Raw genomic sequence first — 21,730 nt, 5'->3', positions numbered from 1 at the left:
GCTAGTTTTGATTGATGGAGGAAACTCCCTTTGAAATTAAACTAGTTGTTTTGAGTGAAATGAGGAAATTCCTCAAAATACTGACAAATTATTGGTTTATAAAAGACTAACCAACAACAAATGAGTTAAATCCACATACATTTTAATAGTTGTGATATTCAACAATTTGTTACAAAAAAAAACTTTAAAAGAAAATATTTAAGTCCAGTCAGCCAACAACAATAAGGTCAGATGGTCAGGCTGCAGTTCACTGTGGTTGATCTGCCAAGTCATTCTGTTCAAAGTATCTGTATGAAATGAATGGATATTGGTTAATGCCAGTTATTTACCATGGGAAATTCTAAAAGGGTTCATTAATTGACTTTGAAGTTACCTAGCAACCAGACAGATGAGCAGGTTCAGAGCAGGCAGCCTCTCATCCTCCTGACTCTCCTGTCAACACACATTATTTTTCAGGTCACAACAGTTTTTCTCATCTTTCGGTAAACAAAAGTGGGTTACATCGACATCTTTAACTTTTTAGAGCAACCAAAAGCAGCACAAATTGGCATTTTGACCAAAAAAGCTGATAAATAATCAAAAAATCAGGCTGAATGTTTCACTCCAATAGAAAACAATAGGATGTTTACAGGCAGTGGGGCTGTATGACATCATTCACGTGATTTCAAGATGAAGGAACAAAGGCCCTAAAACTGTAAAGTAGTCAGATTTTTTAAAAGTTTATAAAACAAATATGGTGCAAAATAATGTGTTTTGTTAGGCGTAGATCTTCTAATAAGTACATTACAAAGACTTTGGGGCACGTTTATAAAAACAGTGAAGGATCCCTTTAATGCCTCGATGAAAGTCCATTTAAACGATGTGGACGAGTGGAACGTACCAGTGAGCGGCGCAGTTGGGAGCTCCGCCTAGCCAGCTGTCTGATGGAGGAGTGGGCTTCAGGCAGCAGGGGCTTCTCCAGGCTGGCCAGCAGAGCATACAACCAGCGACCCTGGAACCAACATTTGATAAATACACCATAGCCACCATGAAGCAGGTACTACACGTCCTTAGTCCATGAGGGAAACAACTATTTCTTTATGTGCAGCGTTGTTGTTTGATTGTGTTTCAGTGGAACTGAGGCAGTCATCAATTCATTGAACTTACCAGCTGTGGAACAAACTCATGTTCTTCATACCAACTGATGAGAATGTCCAGTATCAGCAAGACTGTTGACTGAGGAAACAAACACACCTGATCAGAGTGGGCGTGGTTTAGTGTGTGAGGACTGCAGAGAGGTGAGTACCTGGTTCAGTCTGCTGACGATGCTGAGGAATGGAGGGAAGCCCACCTACACACACACACACACACACACACACACACACACACACACACACACACACACACACACACACACACACACACACACACACACACACACACACACACACACACACACACACACACACACACACACACACACACACACACACACACACACACACACACACACACCTCAGTGTTGCTCCTGTGAGTGAGGAGGAGCTTGGCTTTCATCCTCTTACTTTTGTGTAGTCAAGTTCTGGCTCGGGGTCCGGCCGTGTGCCGCAGTGGGATGAGGAGCCCTGATAGACAAACTCACCTAAACAGAACCTCTTCCAACCCTCGTCATCTGTGAGCTTTGGCTGTAGAACACACATTAAACACACACATTAATACACATTAAACACACACATGAATACACATTAAACACACATTAATACACATCAAACACACACATTAATACACATCAAACACACACATTAATACACACTAAACACACACATTAATACACATTAAACACACACATGAATACACATCAAACACACTCATGAATACACATCAAACACATTATTACACATCAAACACACACATTAATACACACTAAACACACACATTAATACACATCAAACACACACATGAATACACATCAAACACACACATTAATACACACTAAACACACATTAATACACATTAAACACACACATTAATACACATCAAACACACTCATGAATACGCATCAAACACACACTTTAAAGGGGACATATCATGGTTTTAAATCCTTCCTTTTTACATATAAATCATACAGTTGTGGTCTATATAAAGCGGAACTGCAATGCTTGGGTCTGAATTCCTCATTATTATAGCTCCCCAGACCCCTTTTCTGATGTGCTTCTGAGAGCAACTCGTTTTGGTGCGGTCTCTTTAAATGCAAATGAGACACTTCATACCCCGCCCCCTCTCCAGGTTCAACTCCACCCTGCTCGGCTATTTTTGTAGTTTGATAGAAGAGATATGGCTATGTAGCGGCACATAAACTTTTTATTCAGAGGTTATTTACAAAATGTCAACAACAGAAGACTTGTCCATCCAGCCTTACATGTTCGAGCCAGAGTCGGACCCAGCGGAGCGAGATGAAAATGAAGATGATGAACCTGCAGAACCCTAACAAGTGAGCTAACACAAGCACCGAGCTAACACAAGCACCGAGCTAACGCTAGCGCCAAGCTAACGTCACGAAATGCATTTTAATACAGTCTTTTCAAAGACAAAAACGGCAAAATGAAATGACTAATGAAAACTTTAGACTTAAATTAAATCACGTAGGCCATATCATCAAGGATCTAAAACGAGCACACAGCGCTAACATATGAAGACGGTGCAACTGCTAATGCTAACAAAACGATGACAGGGACGTCTTATCATCACACTTTTTAGCGTTATTTACAGCTTACCGAAGTGCTCTGTTCGTCGTTTCCAAAGATAGAAGGAATTGAACCCTCAATCAGACAAAGTCTTTCGGCAAATCCTTCTTTATACTGGTGGAGGTTGTAGAAGCGGTCATCCTTGAAGTGCTGTGCACACACAAAAATGACCTTACCCACAGATGTGGGTACATTTCCGTGAAAAATAAAACTCAACCAGGCACTTCAAAAAGGTTCTGATGCTGGGAGACGTTGTAATGAAGCGTGTGGGTTACTACATCCAACAACCAAACATTTTGACTTATCCTCTCGTAACTAAACATATTAATAGACATCAAACACACTCATTAATAGACATCAAACACACACATTAATACACATCAAACACACACAGTAATAAACATATTAATACACATCAAACACACACATTAATACACATCAAACACACTCATTAATAGACATCAAACACACTCATTAATACACATCAAACACACACATTAATAAACATATTAATACACATCAAACACAATCATTAATACACATCAAACAAACTCATTAATACACATCAAACACACTCATTAATACACATCAAACACACACATTAATACACATCAGACACACTCATTAATACACATCAAACACACACATTAATACACATCAGACACACTCATTAATACACATCAAACACACACATTAATACACATCAGACACACTCATTAATACACATTAAACACACACATTAATACACATCAGACACACTCATTAATACACATCAAACACACACATTAATACACATCAGACACACTCATTAATACACATCAAACACACTCATTAATACACATCAAACACACACATTAATACACATCAGACACACTCATTAATACACATTAAACACACACATTAATACACATTAAACACACACATTAATACACATCAGACACACTCATTAATACACATCAAACACACTCATTAATACACATCAAACACACACATTAATAAACATATTAATACACATCAAACACACACATTAATAAACATATTAATACACATCAAACACACACATTAATAAACATATTAATACACATCAAACACACACATTAATACACTTCAAACACACATCAAAGACACTCATTAATACACTTCAAACACACACATTAATAAACTTCAAACACACACATCAAACACACACATTAATACACATCAAACACACACATTAAAACACATCAAACACACACATTAATACACTTCAAACACACACATTAATACACTTCAAACACACACATTAATACACTTCAAACACACACATTAATACACTTCAAACACACACATTAATACACATCAAACACTCATTAATACACTTCAAACATACACATTAATACACTTCAAACACACTCATTAATACACATCAAACACACACATTAATACACATCAAACACACACATTAATACACATCAAACACACTCATTAATACAATTCAAACACACACATTAATACACTCATTAATACACATCAAACACACTCATTAATACACTTCAAACACACTCATTAATACACATCAAACACACACATTAATACACATCAAACACACACATTAATACACATCAAACACACTCATTAATACAATTCAAACACACAAATTAATACAATTCAAACACACACAATACACTCATTAATACACATCAAACACACTCATTAATACACATCAAACACACTCATTAATACACTTCAAACACACACATCAAACACTCATTAATACACTTCAAACACACACATTAATACACTTCAAACACACACATTAATACACTTCAAACACACTCATTAATACACTTCAAACACACTCATTAATACACTTCAAACACACACATTAATACACTTCAAACACACACATTAATACACTTCAAACACACACATTAATACACTTCAAACACACTCATTAATACACTTCAAACACACACATTAATACACTCATTAATACACATCAAACACACTCATTAATACACTTCAAACACACACATTAATACACTTCAAACACACACATTAATACACTTCAAACACACACATTAATACACATCAAACACTCATTAATACACTTCAAACACACTCATTAATACACTTCAAACACACACATTAATACACTTCAAACACACACATTAATACACTTCAAACACACTCATTAATACACTCATTAATACACATCAAACACACTCATTAATACACTTCAAACACACACATTAATACACTTCAAACACACACATTAATACACTTCAAACACACACATTAATACACTTCAAACACACACATTAATACACTTCAAACACACTCATTAATACACTTCAAACACACACATTAATACACATCAAACACACACATTAATACACATCAAACACACACATTAATACACTTCAAACACACACATTAATACACTTCAAACACACACATTAATACACTTCAAACAAACTCATTAATACACTTCAAACAAACTCATTAATACACTTCAAACACACACATTAATACACTTCAAACACACACATTAATACACTTCAAACACACACATTAATACACTTCAAACACACACATTAATACACTTCAAACACACACATTAATACACATCAAACACACACATTAATACACATCAAACACACACATTAATACACATGAAACAAAGACCAGAGGTGTAAAGAGTACTGATTAATCGTAACAAACACAGATCCAATTCTTTGTTTGTCCGTTCACTATTTAAAATGTGACCTGTATCAGACTCCAGTGTGAACGATTTTGTGGCTCCAATCTGACCCACGTGTGCAATGACGCGTTTGTCTCTGAGTTTGTGTGCAGTCGAGCCAGAGAATGAATGAGCCGGTGGAGGAGGACGAGGAAAAAGAAAAAGAGACAAATATTTTCTTTATGCGTTTGGTGGTGCAGATGGGCTTTTGAAAACAGACCATTTATGATATGAACCATATTCAAGCTTTGACCAGAACACAATAAAGCAAAAGTGAAACCTACAGGTCTCACAGACATTAGTTATTTATATCAGAGCCCGACCTGAAGCCGACAATTAAAACCTATTTTTCCTCGATTAAGTGGTAAGCCTGCTTTTATTAATAAACAGTAAATGTCAACATCAGATCAGCGCACGGGGAAACAATCACACGTCCAACACAGGTGTGCAGTGGATCTGTTAACATAATCCGTATATCTAATATAAGGATAATCCACGTTCTTGTGCACAAAAAGGATTGATTCAATATCGGATGCTTGTGCTTCAAGCCTCTTTATTTGTTCCCACTTTGCTCCGATCAGAGGAGTCACTGACAGCTGAAGCGCAACACTTTTTTTTTTTTTTGCAGCCAGCACTCACTCACTCACACAGGTGTTAATGGACATACAGTTGTGTGCGAAAGTCAGGGCACCCCTTTAAAAACAGCATATTTTATATATTTAAAAAGTTATATTCATATTTACTGTCTCTCTGGTATATGGGAAAAAAAGACAATATTGTCAGGAAACATTAATGCATAGTTACATTTTATTTAATAAATTGAACAAAATTACAAAAATGAAAAACATAATTTTGGCATGTGCAAAAGTCGGGGCACCCTGAGAGTTTCAAAGTGTCAGATTCTTTTTACAAGCTCAGACCTCTACCAGCTCATTGGTCCTGAAGCATGTGTCAACAATTGTCATTAGGGAGTGCCAGCTGGTGCCAATTTGAGGGTTTCTTAAATACGGCGACTCCACAAACCTTGTACAAACACTCAGCAACCATGGGTTCCTCTAAGAAGCTGTGTAAGACAGAAAAAATTAAAGTAATTGATGCCCACAATGCCGGGGAGGGCTACAAGAAGATAGCAAAGCGTTTTCAGCTTGCAGTTTCCACAGTGCGAGGCATAATTAAGAGATGGCAGGTGAGGGGAACTGTGGAGGTCAAGAAGAGATCTGGAAGACCAAGGAAACTCTCGGAGAGAACAGCTCGTAGTCTGGTCAGAAAGGTAAACCAAAACCCACATTTGACTTCAAAAGACCTCCAGGAAGATTTAGCAGACTCAGGAGTGGTGGTGCACCCTTCCACTGTGCGCCGATACTTGCACAAACAAGACCTTCATGGAAGAGTCTGTAGAAAAAAACCTTATCTACGACCTCATCAAAAAATACAACGTCAAAAATATGCAACAGAACATCTACAGAAGCCTGATGACTTTTGGAAACAAGTGCTGTGGACTGATGAAGTTAAAATAGAACTCTTTGGCCACAATAAGCAAAGGTATGTTTGGAGAAAAAAAGGAGCAGCATTTCATGAAAAGAACACCTTGCCAACTGTTAAATATGGGGGTGGATCCATCATGCTTTGGGGTTGTGTTGCAGCCAGTGGGATAGGAAACATTGCTCGGGTGGAGGGAAGAATGGATTCAATTAAATACCAGCAAATTCTGGAGGCAAATATCACAGCATCTGTAAAAAAGCTAAAGCTGAAAAGAGGATGGCTTCTACAACAGGATAATGATCCTAAACATACCTCCAAATCCACCATGGACTACTTCAAGAAACGCAAGCTGAAGGTTTTGGAATGGCCTTCACAGTCTCCCGACTTAAACATTATCGAAAATCTGTGGGTAGATCTTAAAAGAGCTGTGCATGCAAGACCTCCTAGGAATATTGCAGAACTGGAAGCCTTTTGCAAGGAAGAATGGGGAAAAATCACAAATAATAGAATCCAGAGACTTGTTGTTGGCTATAAGAAGCGTTTACAAGCTGTGATATCTGCCAGAGGGGGTGTTACTAAGTACTGAAGGTACTGATGCTGTAGGGTGCCCCGACTTTTGCACATGCCAAAATTATGTTTTTCATTTTTGTAATTTTGTTCAATTTATAAAATAAAATGTAACTATGCATTAATGTTTCCTGACAATATTGTCTTTTTTTCCCATATACCAGAGAGACAGTAAATATGAATATAACTTTTTAAATATATAAAATATGCTGTTTTTAAAGGGGTGCCCTGACTTTCGCACACAACTGTAGAATCATGTTTAGCCTAATATATGCTTCTGTTTGGAACTCCTCTTTAAAATAAATATAATGTCTTAACTTTGAGTTTTTTTTATAGCCATATTTCCATTGTTTTTGGAAATCTAGAATCAACTTCTGTTTTAACAAATTTAAATTATATTGTAATTTATTTCCATAAACATATATTAAACCATAATTTGAGAATAATATGGCAAATTATTTGTTCCATAAATATTTAAGCAGTCCCATGTGAAAATCTGTTTGGTGAGCCTGTGTAGAAATGTAACAAATGACTTTACTGATTTCAAAACATACTTAAAGAGTAACTAAACCCCTGCTTTCTCCTGACCTGCCACTAGGAGCGAAATTTTTAAAAATGCCTTGATTATGGGTGGGGCTCCTGAAGCAGTGACACACCCAGTCTATACCATAAACTCTTCAATGAACAATCTATGCTATGCTAACTAGCTACTCATTACTCAGTATACCTCTCTATTCACTCTTCTCTCAATCCAACCTACTCACCACAGTTGGTAGAACCCACAGGTGCTAGGTTTTAGAAAGGGGGTGGGGCTAACAGTGCTCGTTTGTGAAGTGAGATGATCCCAAAATGTCACATGATCTTGTTCTCAACGCTGACATTTTACAAGTAAATATGACAAAATTGAAATACTTTGACTAAAATGTTGAAAGTTGGACCAGGATCAATCAACAGCACTAATTCATACCCAAATACATTTGTATTCAGCAGAAAAAAGTGGTTTTGGGGTTTAGTTACTCTTTAAATACAAGTAAAATTACAGATTAAATAAAAATACATAAATGCAACTCAATTACAGTAATTTGAGTAGTTGTAATGTGTTACTTTCACCTCTGACAAAGAGAAGGTGGGAATACCTCTGAGCATAACATTAGCTGTCCTGAATGAGCAACAAAGGAACAAATGGACCTTTAGATCAGGCCCAGCGGCCTGTGATTGAGTAAAGTCAGGCTAATGTTGCTAATGACTGCAGCTTCTCACCATCATCACATTTTCATCCAATGTCTGACTGCTCCAGTGTTGCCTGTTCCTCGTGATGCTCTAAAGAACAGAGCAGTAGTGTCATGTTTATGTTGCACAGGTAAAAGTGATGGAAGCAGTGACGTCTCACCTGTCTGATGTCAGAGAAGTTACTGACTTGTTGCTGCTGCCAGTGGAGACTGGGACACAGACCCAGTGGAGCCGCTTCACACCCAGCCACCTGGAAAACAACACATCTTCACCTTTTATTCACACTCGGTTACGTTTATAGGGATTAGATCAGTGTTTCTCAACCTTAGGGTTGGGATCCCATGTGGGGTCACCTGGAGTTTAAGTGGGGTCAACTAAATTGTCTCGTAATTGATTTTTTAAAAATGACTGATTTTTAAATTATTTAAAAAAAAAAAAATGAAAACACAATCTTTAATAACTGTATTTTATACATTCACTTAGCCAAATGTTAATCTAGTTAAAATTAAATATAGTAAAAACATCTTGCATAACTTGTCACTAATCCTGGCTACTAGGAATGGGCAATATGGACTAAAAAAATTATCCCGATAATTTCTGGTATTCATCACGATAACAATAAACATCACGATAAGTAAAAAACTATAAACAAATAAAGCAATTCCCAACTTAAAGTGTAAACAGGTTCCTTACAAACACAAATAAATGTGAAAACATCAACACTAAACACATTAAAAAGGCTACAATAACTGCTGACTCAAAGAGTTCATGAGCTGATATTTTATGGAATATATTAGTGCATGTGGATTACTATTAGTGTTATTGTATGTAAGTCATTTATTTCCTCACTTAAAATGAAATTATTTTCTTTCTGGAACTTTGGGTCTGATGGAAGAACTTGGATTGGTTGACTTTGTTGAATGGTTATCTGGTTTTAACCAAGTAGCTGTCCATGATGTATCGCAGCACGGCAGCTTCAGGTAGTCATGACGATCACCGCCATCTGTGTGTGTGTGTGAGGGCTGGGGGTGGGAGCGGCGGTGGTGCACACCGTGGAGGAGCTGCCGTGAACAGCGCTCCAGAAAATACCAATTTGTTGACAACAAACTTGTGGAAAATTTTGTCCCGTGGAACAAGATCTTTAGCGGAATTCTTGGCTAAATTGAGAGACAAATGGCCCGTGGCCTTCGCTAATTTCCGACATGGGCATTTATCGTTTCTATTGTGGAATTATATATTCTTACCAGTGAGAATGCTTTTGACGATATATCGTGAATGACGATATATCGCAGTTATTAAGTCAGTAATACTCAACGTGGCTCTTTATGTCTTCATTTGAATTATTATTCCCCAAGAAAACCTTAAATAGGGAAACTTTTTAACCCTTTTTTACATTTTTCTTTGGTCATTTTGCAACTTCATTTTAAGGCTGCACAATTAATCAACTTTTATTTTATTTTATTTTTGCCTCTAAGAAAAAATTGACCTGATCGTCTGAAATTTTTAACTTTCCTTTATACACTGAAATTAATGTATATAGTTAGCCCATAGTAAATGTTAAATTACTGGGTAATTAGAGTGAAAGGTTTAATGACTCAGAAAGATCAGGAGAAACTGGTCCATGCTTTTATCTCCATCAGACTGAACTATTGTAATGGTCTTCTGACAGGAATCCCCCAAAAGAGCATCAAACATCTACAGCTGGTTCAGAACGCTGCAGCTCGGGTCTTAACCAGAACAAAGAGGTCAGAGCACATTACTCCAGTTTTAAAGTCTTTACACTGGCTACCAGTCAGCCTCAGAATAGACTTTAAAGTTCTGCTGCTGGTGTATAAATCTGTGAATGGGTTTGGTCCAGAATACATCAGTGACATGTTAGTCAGGTATGAACCCAGCAGGTCTCTCAGATCTATGGACACAGGTCAGATAGTGGAGCCCAGAGCTCACAGTAAACATGGTGATGCTGTGTTTAGTTGTTATGCTGCAAAGAAGGCTGCTGGCTGGTGGTGGCTGGTGACGTATCGATCATTTTCTGTTTACGCTCTACCGCTGCTTGCAGCGCTCTACTACTGTGTTCTGCTAACTCTAATCAAACTTGTTGTCATTGATATTTTAGCCTTGAAAACACTTGTTTTAATTTTTTACCGTACAGTTAAACGTACGAAGGTTAAGTAAAAAGCAATCTCGCCTCTTATAGGCAGTGTAATCTCCTTTAAACTTCCTTTTGTCCTTAGCTTAGCTTAGCTTAAATTTAGCACCTATGGCTTCTCTCTCCTCCCCTCCGCTCTCCTGCCCGATGTGTCAGATGTTTAGTTACTCCTCGTCCTCCTTTAGGGACAATGGTAGTTGCATAAAGTGTAGCGTACTGTTAGATATGGAGGCGAGGATCAACAATCTGGAGAAGCGGTTCCGCACCCCTGATACGAAAACCGAAGCTAGCAAGCAGGACCTAGCCGGTGCGGACCGTGCTAGCTCTAGCTTAGCCTCCCCCCCGGCCAGCAATGATTGGGTTACTGTCCGTGGTAAGCATAGTCGAAGGTCAAAAAGCCGCTCGGGACACCACCATGTTCACGTCTCAAACAGGTTCTCCCCCCTCCGTGAGGACAACACACTCACCGGGGAACAAACTCTGATAATTGGCGACTCAATAGTGAGAAACGTGAAGCTAGCGAAGTCAGCAGGCATCGTGAGGTGCATCCCAGGGGCCAGAGCGGGCGACATAGAATCAAATCTAAAGTTGCTGGCAAAGAGTAACCGTAAGTTTGATAGGATAGTCCTCCATGTTGGCACTAATGACTCCCGACGTCGTCAGTCGGAAGCAACCAAAGTGAACATTGAATCAGTTTGTGCTTATGTATGCTAAAACAATGTCGTAATTTTCTCTGGTCCCTTACCAAATCTGACCAGTGATGACATGTATAGCCGCATGTCATCATTTAACCGCTGGCTATCGAGGTGGTGTCCAGAAAACGAGGTGGGCTTCATTGATAATTGGAGATCCTTCTGGGGAAAACCGAACCTGATAGGAAGAGATGGAATCCACCCTACTTTGGAGGGAGCATCTCTACTATCAGAAAACATGGCACAGTCACTGTTATGACATCTCATGAATGAGACCATGTTACAGAGGTGGAGTCCTCCACGCCCCTCTGCGCTTGCCTTAGGACAGTTTCCCTCCCATTGCTATTATGATAGCTGTGCTCTATTAAATATTAGATCACTGAGATCCAAATCTCTATGAGTAAATGACCTTATCTCAGAAAATAACTTTGATTTATTCTGTTTAACTGAAACATGGCTGTATCAAGATGAATATGTTAGTTTAAATGAAGCCACTCCTCCCAGTCATTTAAATACTCATATGCCACGAGACATAGGCCGTGGAGGTGGTGTAGCAGCTATTTATCATTCGTCTCTCCTAATCTATCCTAAACCAAAGGCCAATTACACTTCCTTTGAAAGCCTGGTTCTAAATGTATCTCATACCGAATCAAAAACCTGCCAGCCAGTCATATTTGCAATAATTTACCATCCTCCAGGCCCTTATTCTGAATTTCTATGAGAATTCTCTGAGTTTATATCAAACTTAGTCCTCAGTTCTGATAAAATACTGATAGTAGGAGATTTTAATATCCATGTGGACAAAGAGAGTGATAGCCTGAGCTCAGCCTTTATGTCCCTAATAGACTCAGTTGGCTTTTTTCAAACTATTAATGAAGCTACTCATCGTTTAATTCATACTCTTGATCTTGTTCTAACATATGGCCTTGATATTAATGAACTAAAAGTCTACCCTGAAAATCCTCTGCTATCAGATCACTTTTTAATATCTTTTAACATTATCCTAGAGGATCTCGCACTGTGCAATAAAATAGTGACGAATAGAAATCTGTCCAATAGTGCTGTGGCTAAATTTGAAGAGGCCATTCCTGCTGCCTTAAACTCAGTGCACCATCCAATAAATATGATATTAATTATAACCCCTCTCAACTGGATCTGCTTGTCGATAGCTCTGCTAGTCTACTAAAATCCACCTTGGACTCAATTGCCCCATTGAGGGAAAAAACTATTAAACATCAGAGGAAAGCTCCGTGGTTTAGCTCTGAAACTCGCACACAAACAAACAACCCGTAAATTAAAGAGAATGTGGCGCTCCAATAACACAGAGGAGTCACGAATACTCTGGCAAGAAAGCCATAGTAAATACATGACAGCCTTACGACATAGTCGATCTACATACTATTCCTCACTAATTGAAGAAAATAAAAATAATCCGAGGTACCTTTTCAGCACTGTAGCCAGGCTAACACAAAGTCAGAGCTCTATTGAGCCCATGATTCCTCTTGCCCTCAGCTGTGAGGACTTTATGACATTTTTTAACGATAAAATTCATAAGATTAGAGATAAAATTAGCCACTCCCTGCCTTCACCTGGGCCTGCTGTACCATTAAATGTAAATAGGCCTAACCTAAACTGTTTCACACATATAGGACTTCAGGAACTTAACTCTATTATTTCATCCTCCAAACCATCGACCTGCCTTTCAGATCCGATCCCAACTAAGCTGTTTAAAGAAGTTGTTCCCCTGGTCTGCCCATCTTTGTTGGAGACAATAAATATATCCCTATCAATAGGCTACGTGCCACAGTCCTTTAAAGTAGCTGTAATCAAACCCCTTCTCAAAAAACCTACTCTTGATTCCAGCACTTTAGCAAACTACAGGCCTATATCTAATCTTCCTTTTATTTCAAAGATTCTTGAGAAAGTTGTGGCGGCTCAGCTCTGTGACTTCCTTCAAAACAACAGCCTGTTCGAGGACTTCCAGTCAGGTTTTAGAGCTCAACACAGCACAGAGACTGCTTTAGTTAAAGTAACTAATGATCTACTCTGGGCTTCAGATGAAGGACGACTCTCAGTGCTGGTTTTATTAGATCTTAGTGCAGCTTTTGACACTATAGATCACTATATTCTACTAGAGAGATTAGAGAAATTACTTGGAATCACAGGGACTGCCCTAAACTGGTTGAAGTCCTACCTATCTGATAGGTACCAGTTTGTACACGTGAATAATAGGTCTTCTGTGTACACTAAAGTAAGCTACGGGGTTCCTCAGGGCTCTGTGCTAGGTCCAATCCTCTTCTGTATCTACTGTATATGATCCCCCTTGGTAATGTTATGAGAAAATACTCTTAACTTTCACTGCTATGCTGATGATACCCAACTGTATGTATCAATGAAGCCAGGTGAGACAAATCAGCTATCTAAACTTGAGGCCTGTCTAAAGAACATTAGGGCCTGGATGGACCAAAATTTTCTTCTTCTTAACTCAGACAAGACTGAGGTCATTGTACTGGGCCCACGACACCTTAGAGAAACCTATGCTAGCCTAACTGCCCTAGATGGCATTACTCTGGCACGAAGCACAACTGTTAGAAACCTTGGAGTTCTATTTGATCAGGATTTATCCTTCAACTCTCACATAAAACAAACTTCAAGAACTGCCTTCTTTCATCTCCGTAACATTGCTAAAATCAGATCTATCCTGTCTCAGGGCGACGCCGAAAAGCAAGTCCATGCTTTTGTTACCTCTAGACTGGATTATTGTAATTCTCTTTTAGCAGGCTGCCCGAGCAAGTCGCTTAAGACACTTCAGCTGGTTCAAAATGCTGCAGCACGTGTACTGACTAAAACTAGGAGAAGAGATCACATTACTCCTGTATTAGCCTCTCTGCATTGGCTTCCCATAAAATATAGAATAGAATTCAAGATTCTTCTTCTCACTTATAAAGCCCTAAATGGACAGGCACCAGTCTATCTCAAGGAGCTTGTAGTGTCATACAATCCCCCCAGAACACTACGCTCTCAAAATGCTGGACGACTCGTTGTTCCATTTGTCTCTAAAAGTAGTATAGGAGGAAGAGCTTTCAGTTATCAGGCCCCATTTCTCTGGAACCATCTACCAACCACGGTTCGGGGGGCAGACACCCTCTCTACCTTTAAGGTTAGGCTCAAAACATTCCTCTTTGGTAAAGCTTTTAGTTAGGAACCAGCTCATAGCTCATAGTTAAGATGCAATAGGTATAGACTGCCGGTGGGGGGGTCTGGCATGCTCGGTTGGAGAGAGGTTGGAGAGGGCGTTAAGAGAGAGGTCATTTAGGTTAGAGAGGGACCGGAGAGGGTCCCATTCCTCTCTCAAACACTCCCTCTATATCTGCTTCTTCCCTTGTGTGTTTGCTCCTGTACTCCTTCTGGGTTTTGTCTTGCAGGTCCGTGGGATCCTCAGTGTGGAGTTACAGAGTCTCAACAACTCTGTCTCCACCCTTTCCTCTGCACACACCCAACACAGCATAACGTGGATGGCTGTTCATCATAGGAATGGGATCCACACAAGGTTCCTCCTGCTTAACAGAAGGTTTTCCTTGCCGCCATGATGAATTCATGTTGGGTGTGGGATACATATGTATGTGTATATACGTATATATGTATATGTGTGTATCCATAAAATGAAGAGTCCGTCCTTAAGACTGCTCTACTGTAAAGTGTCTTGAGATACCATTGGTTATGATTTGGCGCTATACAAATAAAAGATTGATTGATTGATTGAAAGAAGTGGAACAAACTGCAGCAGAGCTGAAGTCAGCATCCAATGTGAACATTTTTAAATAAAAGTTAAAGGCACTTTTTTCTCTACTGAGTATGATTGGGAGAGAGATTTTTGGTCATGTTGTTGATGTAATGTGTTTGTTGATGATTTTAAATGTTTTTACTGACTTTAATGTTCTTACTGATTTTAAGCTGTTGAATGTTTTCTGTTGCACTTTTTGATCATGTAAAGCACATTGAGTTGCCTTGTGTATGAAATGTGCTATAAAAATACATTTGCCTTGCCTAAATTTTATAGTATTTAACAACTTGTTTAAAGCTTTTCTTTTGGACTCTAAATGGTTCACATATTGTTTGTTAAAAAGAAGTTAAAAAAAATACAGATGTTTTCCTTAACAGGATGAATAATCATGATTAATAATCGTGATTAAAATATTGATCCAGATAATTGTGAGGATCATTTTGGCCATAATCGGGCAGCCCTGCTTCTTTTGTCCCATTTTTTAGCCTTTTCCCAAAAATGTGACACTTTTTATTTTTTTAACCATTTTTTTGCCACTTTTCATCCAAATAAGTTACTTTTTGCCCAATAAATAACACTTCTTTACGTATTTCTACATTTTGCCCTTTTTCACTATTGTTTGCCACATTTTGCTGATTTAAGCTACTTATAGCCATTACATACCAACCGTTTTCTCTTTTTTGTACATTTTTTTTGCCACTCTTGACTGCTTTTGGACAATTTTAGTCACTTTTCACTCTTTTCTTGCCACGTCCTTGCCACCTTTGGACCATTTTGTGCCACCTGTTATTCATTTTTTGTCACTTTACACATCGCCGTTAACTCTTTGTTTACCTTCTCGGAACGGCGGCTTCATCAAATAGCTGGCAGTGATTGGCTTAATCTCCATTCAATCAATCTTAACTGGACCAATGCGTGTTCAACAATTAATCCCTCTGTAAAGAGTGAGTGGGATGAATTTCTGTTTTTATGACAGTGCGGGTGATGCATCCCCCACAGGTGAGACGCTTCTGGGTGAGTCTACAGGTTGTATTTTGTGTAGTAATCACTCACAGATGCATTAACTGTCTGTTGCTTCTTCAGTTTCTTTGGGTCAATCTGAGCAACCACCACCTCAGGACAGGAAGCTGCCTCCAACCTGACAGACAGAGACTCAAACAGTCAGAATACTGACAATACAGTGATTTGTATAAAACGAAAACTCTTCTTTATGTTCTTTTCACAAAAGAAAATTAAACAAACAAGCAATGAGAAGAATAAAACCAGACACGTACAAAAACTATTACATTCAAAATAAACAACATTAAATACTCGTCTCCCATCTCAAGCAAAGTCATATTCATGTGTCATTTCCGTCTTCAATACCTCCATTTAGATCCACCATTGGCTTCCGTATGTCCATAAAATATTAATTGTCATTATCAAGGTCTATCTTCATACCACTGAGCAACAGTGGGTACATTTCTGTTTTGCTAAGAATTGAAGTTTAATTACGAGTTTGACACATTTTTTCACCTATCCATTTCCTAACCCACTTGCTCTTTTTTTCAGTGTTGCGGGGTTCTGCTGGTGCCTATCTCCAGCTGTCATTGTTAACTAGGCGAGTGTACACCCTGGACAGGGCGCCAGTCCATCACAGATATTTGGAATTTCAATTTTAGGCCTCCGCAACACAGTCTGCTTTTATAGTTTCATTTCAAACCCAAATCCAGCTTGAAGCAGGGATAATGAATACAAAACCATTAAAATAATAATAAATAAAAGGTCATTTATTTGTGTTTAGTGTTGGTATTGGTAAACTCAAAAAATATAATTAATTAACAGAATAGGTTTATGTTTGGGGGATTTTTCCCCCATGACGTTTTAGAATACCTTTAACTTATTTAAAATACTGCAAAGAGTTTACCTTTACACAATAACAATCAGTGTTGGGGTCAATTATAATTGTAAGGCTCAGACGTCCACAGCAAAGAGATTAATACCAATGTTTTTCATTGATTAGAAAGCTTAACAAGGTAACCCAGAAATGAAAAACAAATTTAAATCATATTTTATAGTGTATTTTACAGCTGATTTAAGACATGAGTCAAACTGATCCATTATCATAAGAGATGCTAACAAAAAGCTAACACAAGAGGAAGGGTGGGCTTATTTAATAAAGGCTCATTGTAATTGACTTTCAGTGTAAAAATAATCATTGTAATTTTGATTGTAATTGGAAAAAATGCCGGTCAGCCTAATTATAATTTAGTTGTAATTGAACATTGATAATTGAAGACATAATTGTAATTCACCCCAACCATAACAATCATAACTGAGTTATGAATGTTAACAAAAAAACTAAAAATTAATATGTGAGAAATCAAAGACAGCAACTCAGCATTATTTCTGCACCACCTTTGAACTTTTAACTCCACCATTAAATATATAATAAATAAACGTGTGTGTGTGTGTGTGTGTGTGTGTGTGTGTGTGTGTGTGTGTGTGTGTGTGTGTGTGTGTGTGTGTGTGTGTGTGTGTGTGTGTGTGTGTGTGTGTGTACACTAACTCACTGCACCAGTCGCAGGTAGTCCTGTGGGTTACTGGGGGCTCCGTTCAGCTCCATGTCTCCGGTAACGGTACCGGGTCCGGTGCCACTGTCCACCGGCAGCAGCCTGGGCATCAGTTCCTCCACGTCTGACTTCATGGTTCTCCTCCTCCTCACACACAAACCGTAATAACAACAAAGCAACGTTTACAACTTGGACTCCATCGTGTTACCGTCGCTCACTGATGACGTCTTTAGTCCGCGCGACAATAGTTGTCATCATTATGTCTTAATTATTTTATTTAATTGATTTTTCCGTACAGCCATTATCCAACGTGCTCGCGTGCTAGTGGTTAGTGGTCATTATCACGTGACTGTTTATTCTGTGTGATTTTGCTCATTTTACAGATTTCATGATGATTTACCAGAGTTAGTAACGGATTATTCACGTTACTGTAATTGTGTTGCTTTTATGGGTGCTTGTACTTTTTTGACTATATTTCTAAATAAGTACATTTACTTGTACTTTTTTGTTTTAAAATGATCAACGGACATTGTTGTGAAACAACAAAACATTAAATAACCAGACAACAGTTTAATGCGTCACATCATAGCCGACCAATCAGATTAAACGTAATGCACGGCACCAAAACAGCGTTGAATAGTGGTTATTTTCTCAGTTTTAGAGTTCATTAATGTATAGCTATATTTAGAGCCTGAGAATTGTTTTCATCTTGAATTGAATTAATGTGTTGTTTTATTTAAAAATAATTGTATTTTACAGATACCTTTGTGAAAAATAAATTAAGTTCAATTGTGCTACAATTGGTCTCTTTCTTTTTAAGTTTCTACGTGAGATGTTTACTGCAATTAACTAAAGGGAACTGTGGCAAGATTTATTACCAAAAATAAACATGGGGGTGCAAGTAACTATTACAATGAGTACTATTTATTTGAGCACTGTACTTGAATATTTTATGTATGACTTACTTGTACTTATACAATTTCAATCAAGTTAACAGTACTTCTACTTGAGTACGGATCAGTATACTGAGCTACAACTTTAACACGTTTTTAGATAGCAAAACATAAGCAACAACAAAGATAATTATTATAATTTTCGTTTATAGTTTGGGGTAAAACGTCATTAGATATTTTCCCCCTGCCTAGATACAATTGTTCTATAGAAGCTTAATTATTCCTTACGCTTCCTAATCTATTTGACAGGTGTTGGGGAAAAAATAATATATTACATATATTCGAGTGTGATTATCTGTGTGCTTGCATGTCAATGCTCCATATGTCGAATTAATGTGTGAGTTTTCCTCCTGTATCGTGATGTCTTTCCCACACTACCTGCCTGCTGGAGTCACCATGTGCTCACAAATCATGATAGTGTTCCTGTTGGTACCAGACTTTTACACACACACACACACACACACACACACACACACACACACACACACACACACACACACACACACACACACACACACTAGTTAAGATAGAAAGGCGCTTTTCTCCTTGCACACACAGACCAGATAACAGAGACTCTTTCTCCTCTTCTCTATCTTTATGTCAAACCCTTTTCTCTCTCCTTTCTGCTTTAGCACTATAAGGATATTGTTGGGTTTTTTTGTGTTAGTATAGGCGACATCCTCTCTGCGCAGCGGGGTCACTATGATCACTCCTTTGATTATTACTTTTTAATCAACTTTTGTTACTTTGATTCACCATTGCTTCCGTCTAGATTCCATCATCACAGAGTGTAAATATTTGCCCCAAAACAAAGAGAACTGAAAATCTGCCCTGAATTGGCGTCAACAAACAGCATCCACCTCCCTCCCAGCGGACGTCCACCGGGGACCGGGACGGAAGGCGGACGCGCCTGGGTTAAAACCATCCTCCCAAAAACCAGTCTTTTATGGTGGAGGGTTCCAGCCCGACCCGTTGGACTGTTCCTGGACGGAGACTGGACCTCAGACCTTCAGTTGCTTCTCAAATCAAATTGGGTAAGGTAAAGCTAATTTAAAATATATATATTTCTGCTCTGCTTTAGACTCTGTGATGGTGATGAAAACCAGGTGATTGCAGTCCACCCGATATGCTTGGTAACCAAATATCGTTCTGAAAAAACATTCTCAGTTTACGATATTAAAATTGTGCTTTCCCTTCCCTGAGGGTGAAAGCTTTTAAGGACACCCTATGTGATGCGCGCTCGGGTTGTGTTAGGTTTGCCTTTATGCACGTCCATGCACTTTTACGCACAGCATATAGTGCCGTTTGATGGTTTTCACGCATAGGCTCTCATGCATTCCTGACAGATCTTTTCACAACATTCTTATACAGTGAGCATTTGTGAGTGTTTTTAGCTGATTTGTTAGCGGTGTGGTTCTTAGTGAACGAACAAACAAGCTGAATTTAAATGTAGGTACTGTCTTTGCTCCTGAATTAAAACAAAAATAAAATAGGTTTCTGAGCGACCGATATAAGCTCCTATGTTAAGTTTAGCCAACTTCATAGTAGTGAAGCTTATCGAGAGGTACGGGAAAGATCCAGAAGTTTTCACTAGCTCCTGGAAACAATATAGGATATTTTTCCGGTAAAGAGCAAACGTCGAAAGCTCCTGTGTCGGTCTTTAGCATAGCCCACGGTCGCGAGCGAGACGTGAGATTCGGATGGCGTTCAGAGACTAACGGCGACTGATCACCGCCCAGGGTTGCCAAGCATGGGGGCTCATCAGAGCTCACTGACCCCGAGAGAAGAGGTGGACTGGCATTCACCACTGGTTGTTCAGATGAAGAAGAAATATGGTGATGATTGCTGCAAACATCTGCCTGTTTGGGCTGAGCGTTTTGGGTTTCCTGCCAAAGGCAGCTTAAACACAGCTTACAAAGTTAAGAGAGCGCCTACAGGACCACAAGCAGAAACTATTAGCAGAAAAAAAGGTTAAAAGTAAATACATTCAGACAATGCTGGAACATGAACAAATCTTACAGCTTTGGTTTAAAGAAAGTGCGCTCAGGGCAGACAAAGAGAAGGGAAAACATGCGGAAAAACACGAGACCACTGCTAAAGATAACAAAGACATAAACGCTACTAAGATGGTCAAAGAGAAAAATACTGATGAGTCATTCAAACATTACAACATATTTAAACCAGAGTCTTACAATCCTGCACACAATCTATTTGCTTCGGCCCATTCCCTACTTCCACCACACACACACCCCGCCATCCATGTCTCTGTACCCGGAAATCGCAGTTCCTCCCGCCTACGTCGCTGCGCCTGGGCGGGGCGGTGATGACGTTGTGGCAGCTCATTCTCGTCCTCTGCCGGCAGAAATAAATAGAACAAATAAACAGTGTAATGTTCATAGCCATCCAGTAGATGAAGCCATTGCTCCACAATACACACACACTAATGCTGCAGCCTGCAGACACACATCTTACCCCACGGTGGAAAAAACACTGCCACCTCCTCCCCTTTCCTCTTCTTCTTCATTTCCAAACCTCATGGTAACCCCTCCTTCAGCCTACATATCAGGGACACATGATGATGACGCAGTGGTGATGCATTTAACTCGTCAGCAGGGCAGAGAAATACCAGGTGTAGCTGGCCCCGCACATTCATACACACAGACAACCCCCACCATGCAGAATGCTCCATGCTTACATGCCTCACTGCCCAATGTGGATGCATCCTCACGTCTTCCCACTAATGCGACAATGGAGAAGAAGAAATCAAAGAAAGAACACCACACAGTGTCAACAGCTGAATTGGAGCAGCAATTCTCTTTCAGAATGCCGATGATTGAATACCCCGGCGTGAAAGACAATGTGCTGGTATATCGCCA

General features: G+C 38.9%; 1 protein-coding gene across 1 annotated transcript; it reads right to left on the bottom strand.

Moving 5' to 3' along the window:
* Positions 1-125: 125 nt before the first annotated feature.
* gemin2 (gem (nuclear organelle) associated protein 2) lies at positions 126-18,217 on the bottom strand. Its single transcript, XM_028442555.1, has 10 exons — positions 17,902-18,217; positions 16,403-16,487; positions 8,885-8,974; positions 8,755-8,814; positions 1,545-1,664; positions 1,286-1,330; positions 1,147-1,215; positions 881-991; positions 374-432; positions 126-287 (listed from the first exon to the last, which is right to left on the bottom strand). The coding sequence occupies exons 1-10, from the start codon at positions 18,033-18,035 to the stop codon at positions 248-250; spliced, it is 813 nt and encodes a 270-aa protein (XP_028298356.1). The 5' UTR covers positions 18,036-18,217; the 3' UTR covers positions 126-247.
* Between the last annotated feature and the right edge of the window lie 3,513 nt (positions 18,218-21,730).

Source organism: Gouania willdenowi, unplaced genomic scaffold, assembly GCF_900634775.1.
Source record: "Gouania willdenowi unplaced genomic scaffold, fGouWil2.1 scaffold_55_arrow_ctg1, whole genome shotgun sequence".
Classification (NCBI taxonomy): Eukaryota; Metazoa; Chordata; class Actinopteri; order Blenniiformes; family Gobiesocidae; genus Gouania; species Gouania willdenowi.
The sequence above is the reverse complement of the archived record's forward strand: the minus strand, read 5'-3'. Positions and strand labels throughout refer to the sequence as shown.

Bases quoted from the DNA above. Each gene is read 5' to 3' on its own strand.
- gemin2 (XM_028442555.1), bottom strand. From the start codon at position 18,035: ATGAAGTCAGACGTGGAGGAACTGATGCCCAGGCTGCTGCCGGTGGAC. The intron at 1,665-8,754 runs GTGAGAAGCTGC...TGTGTTCTACAG, and splicing joins TGGATGAAAATGTGATGATG to CCAAAGCTCACAGATGACGA. The intron at 1,216-1,285 runs GTACTCACCTCT...TTGTTTCCTCAG, and splicing joins TCGTCAGCAGACTGAACCAG to TCAACAGTCTTGCTGATACT.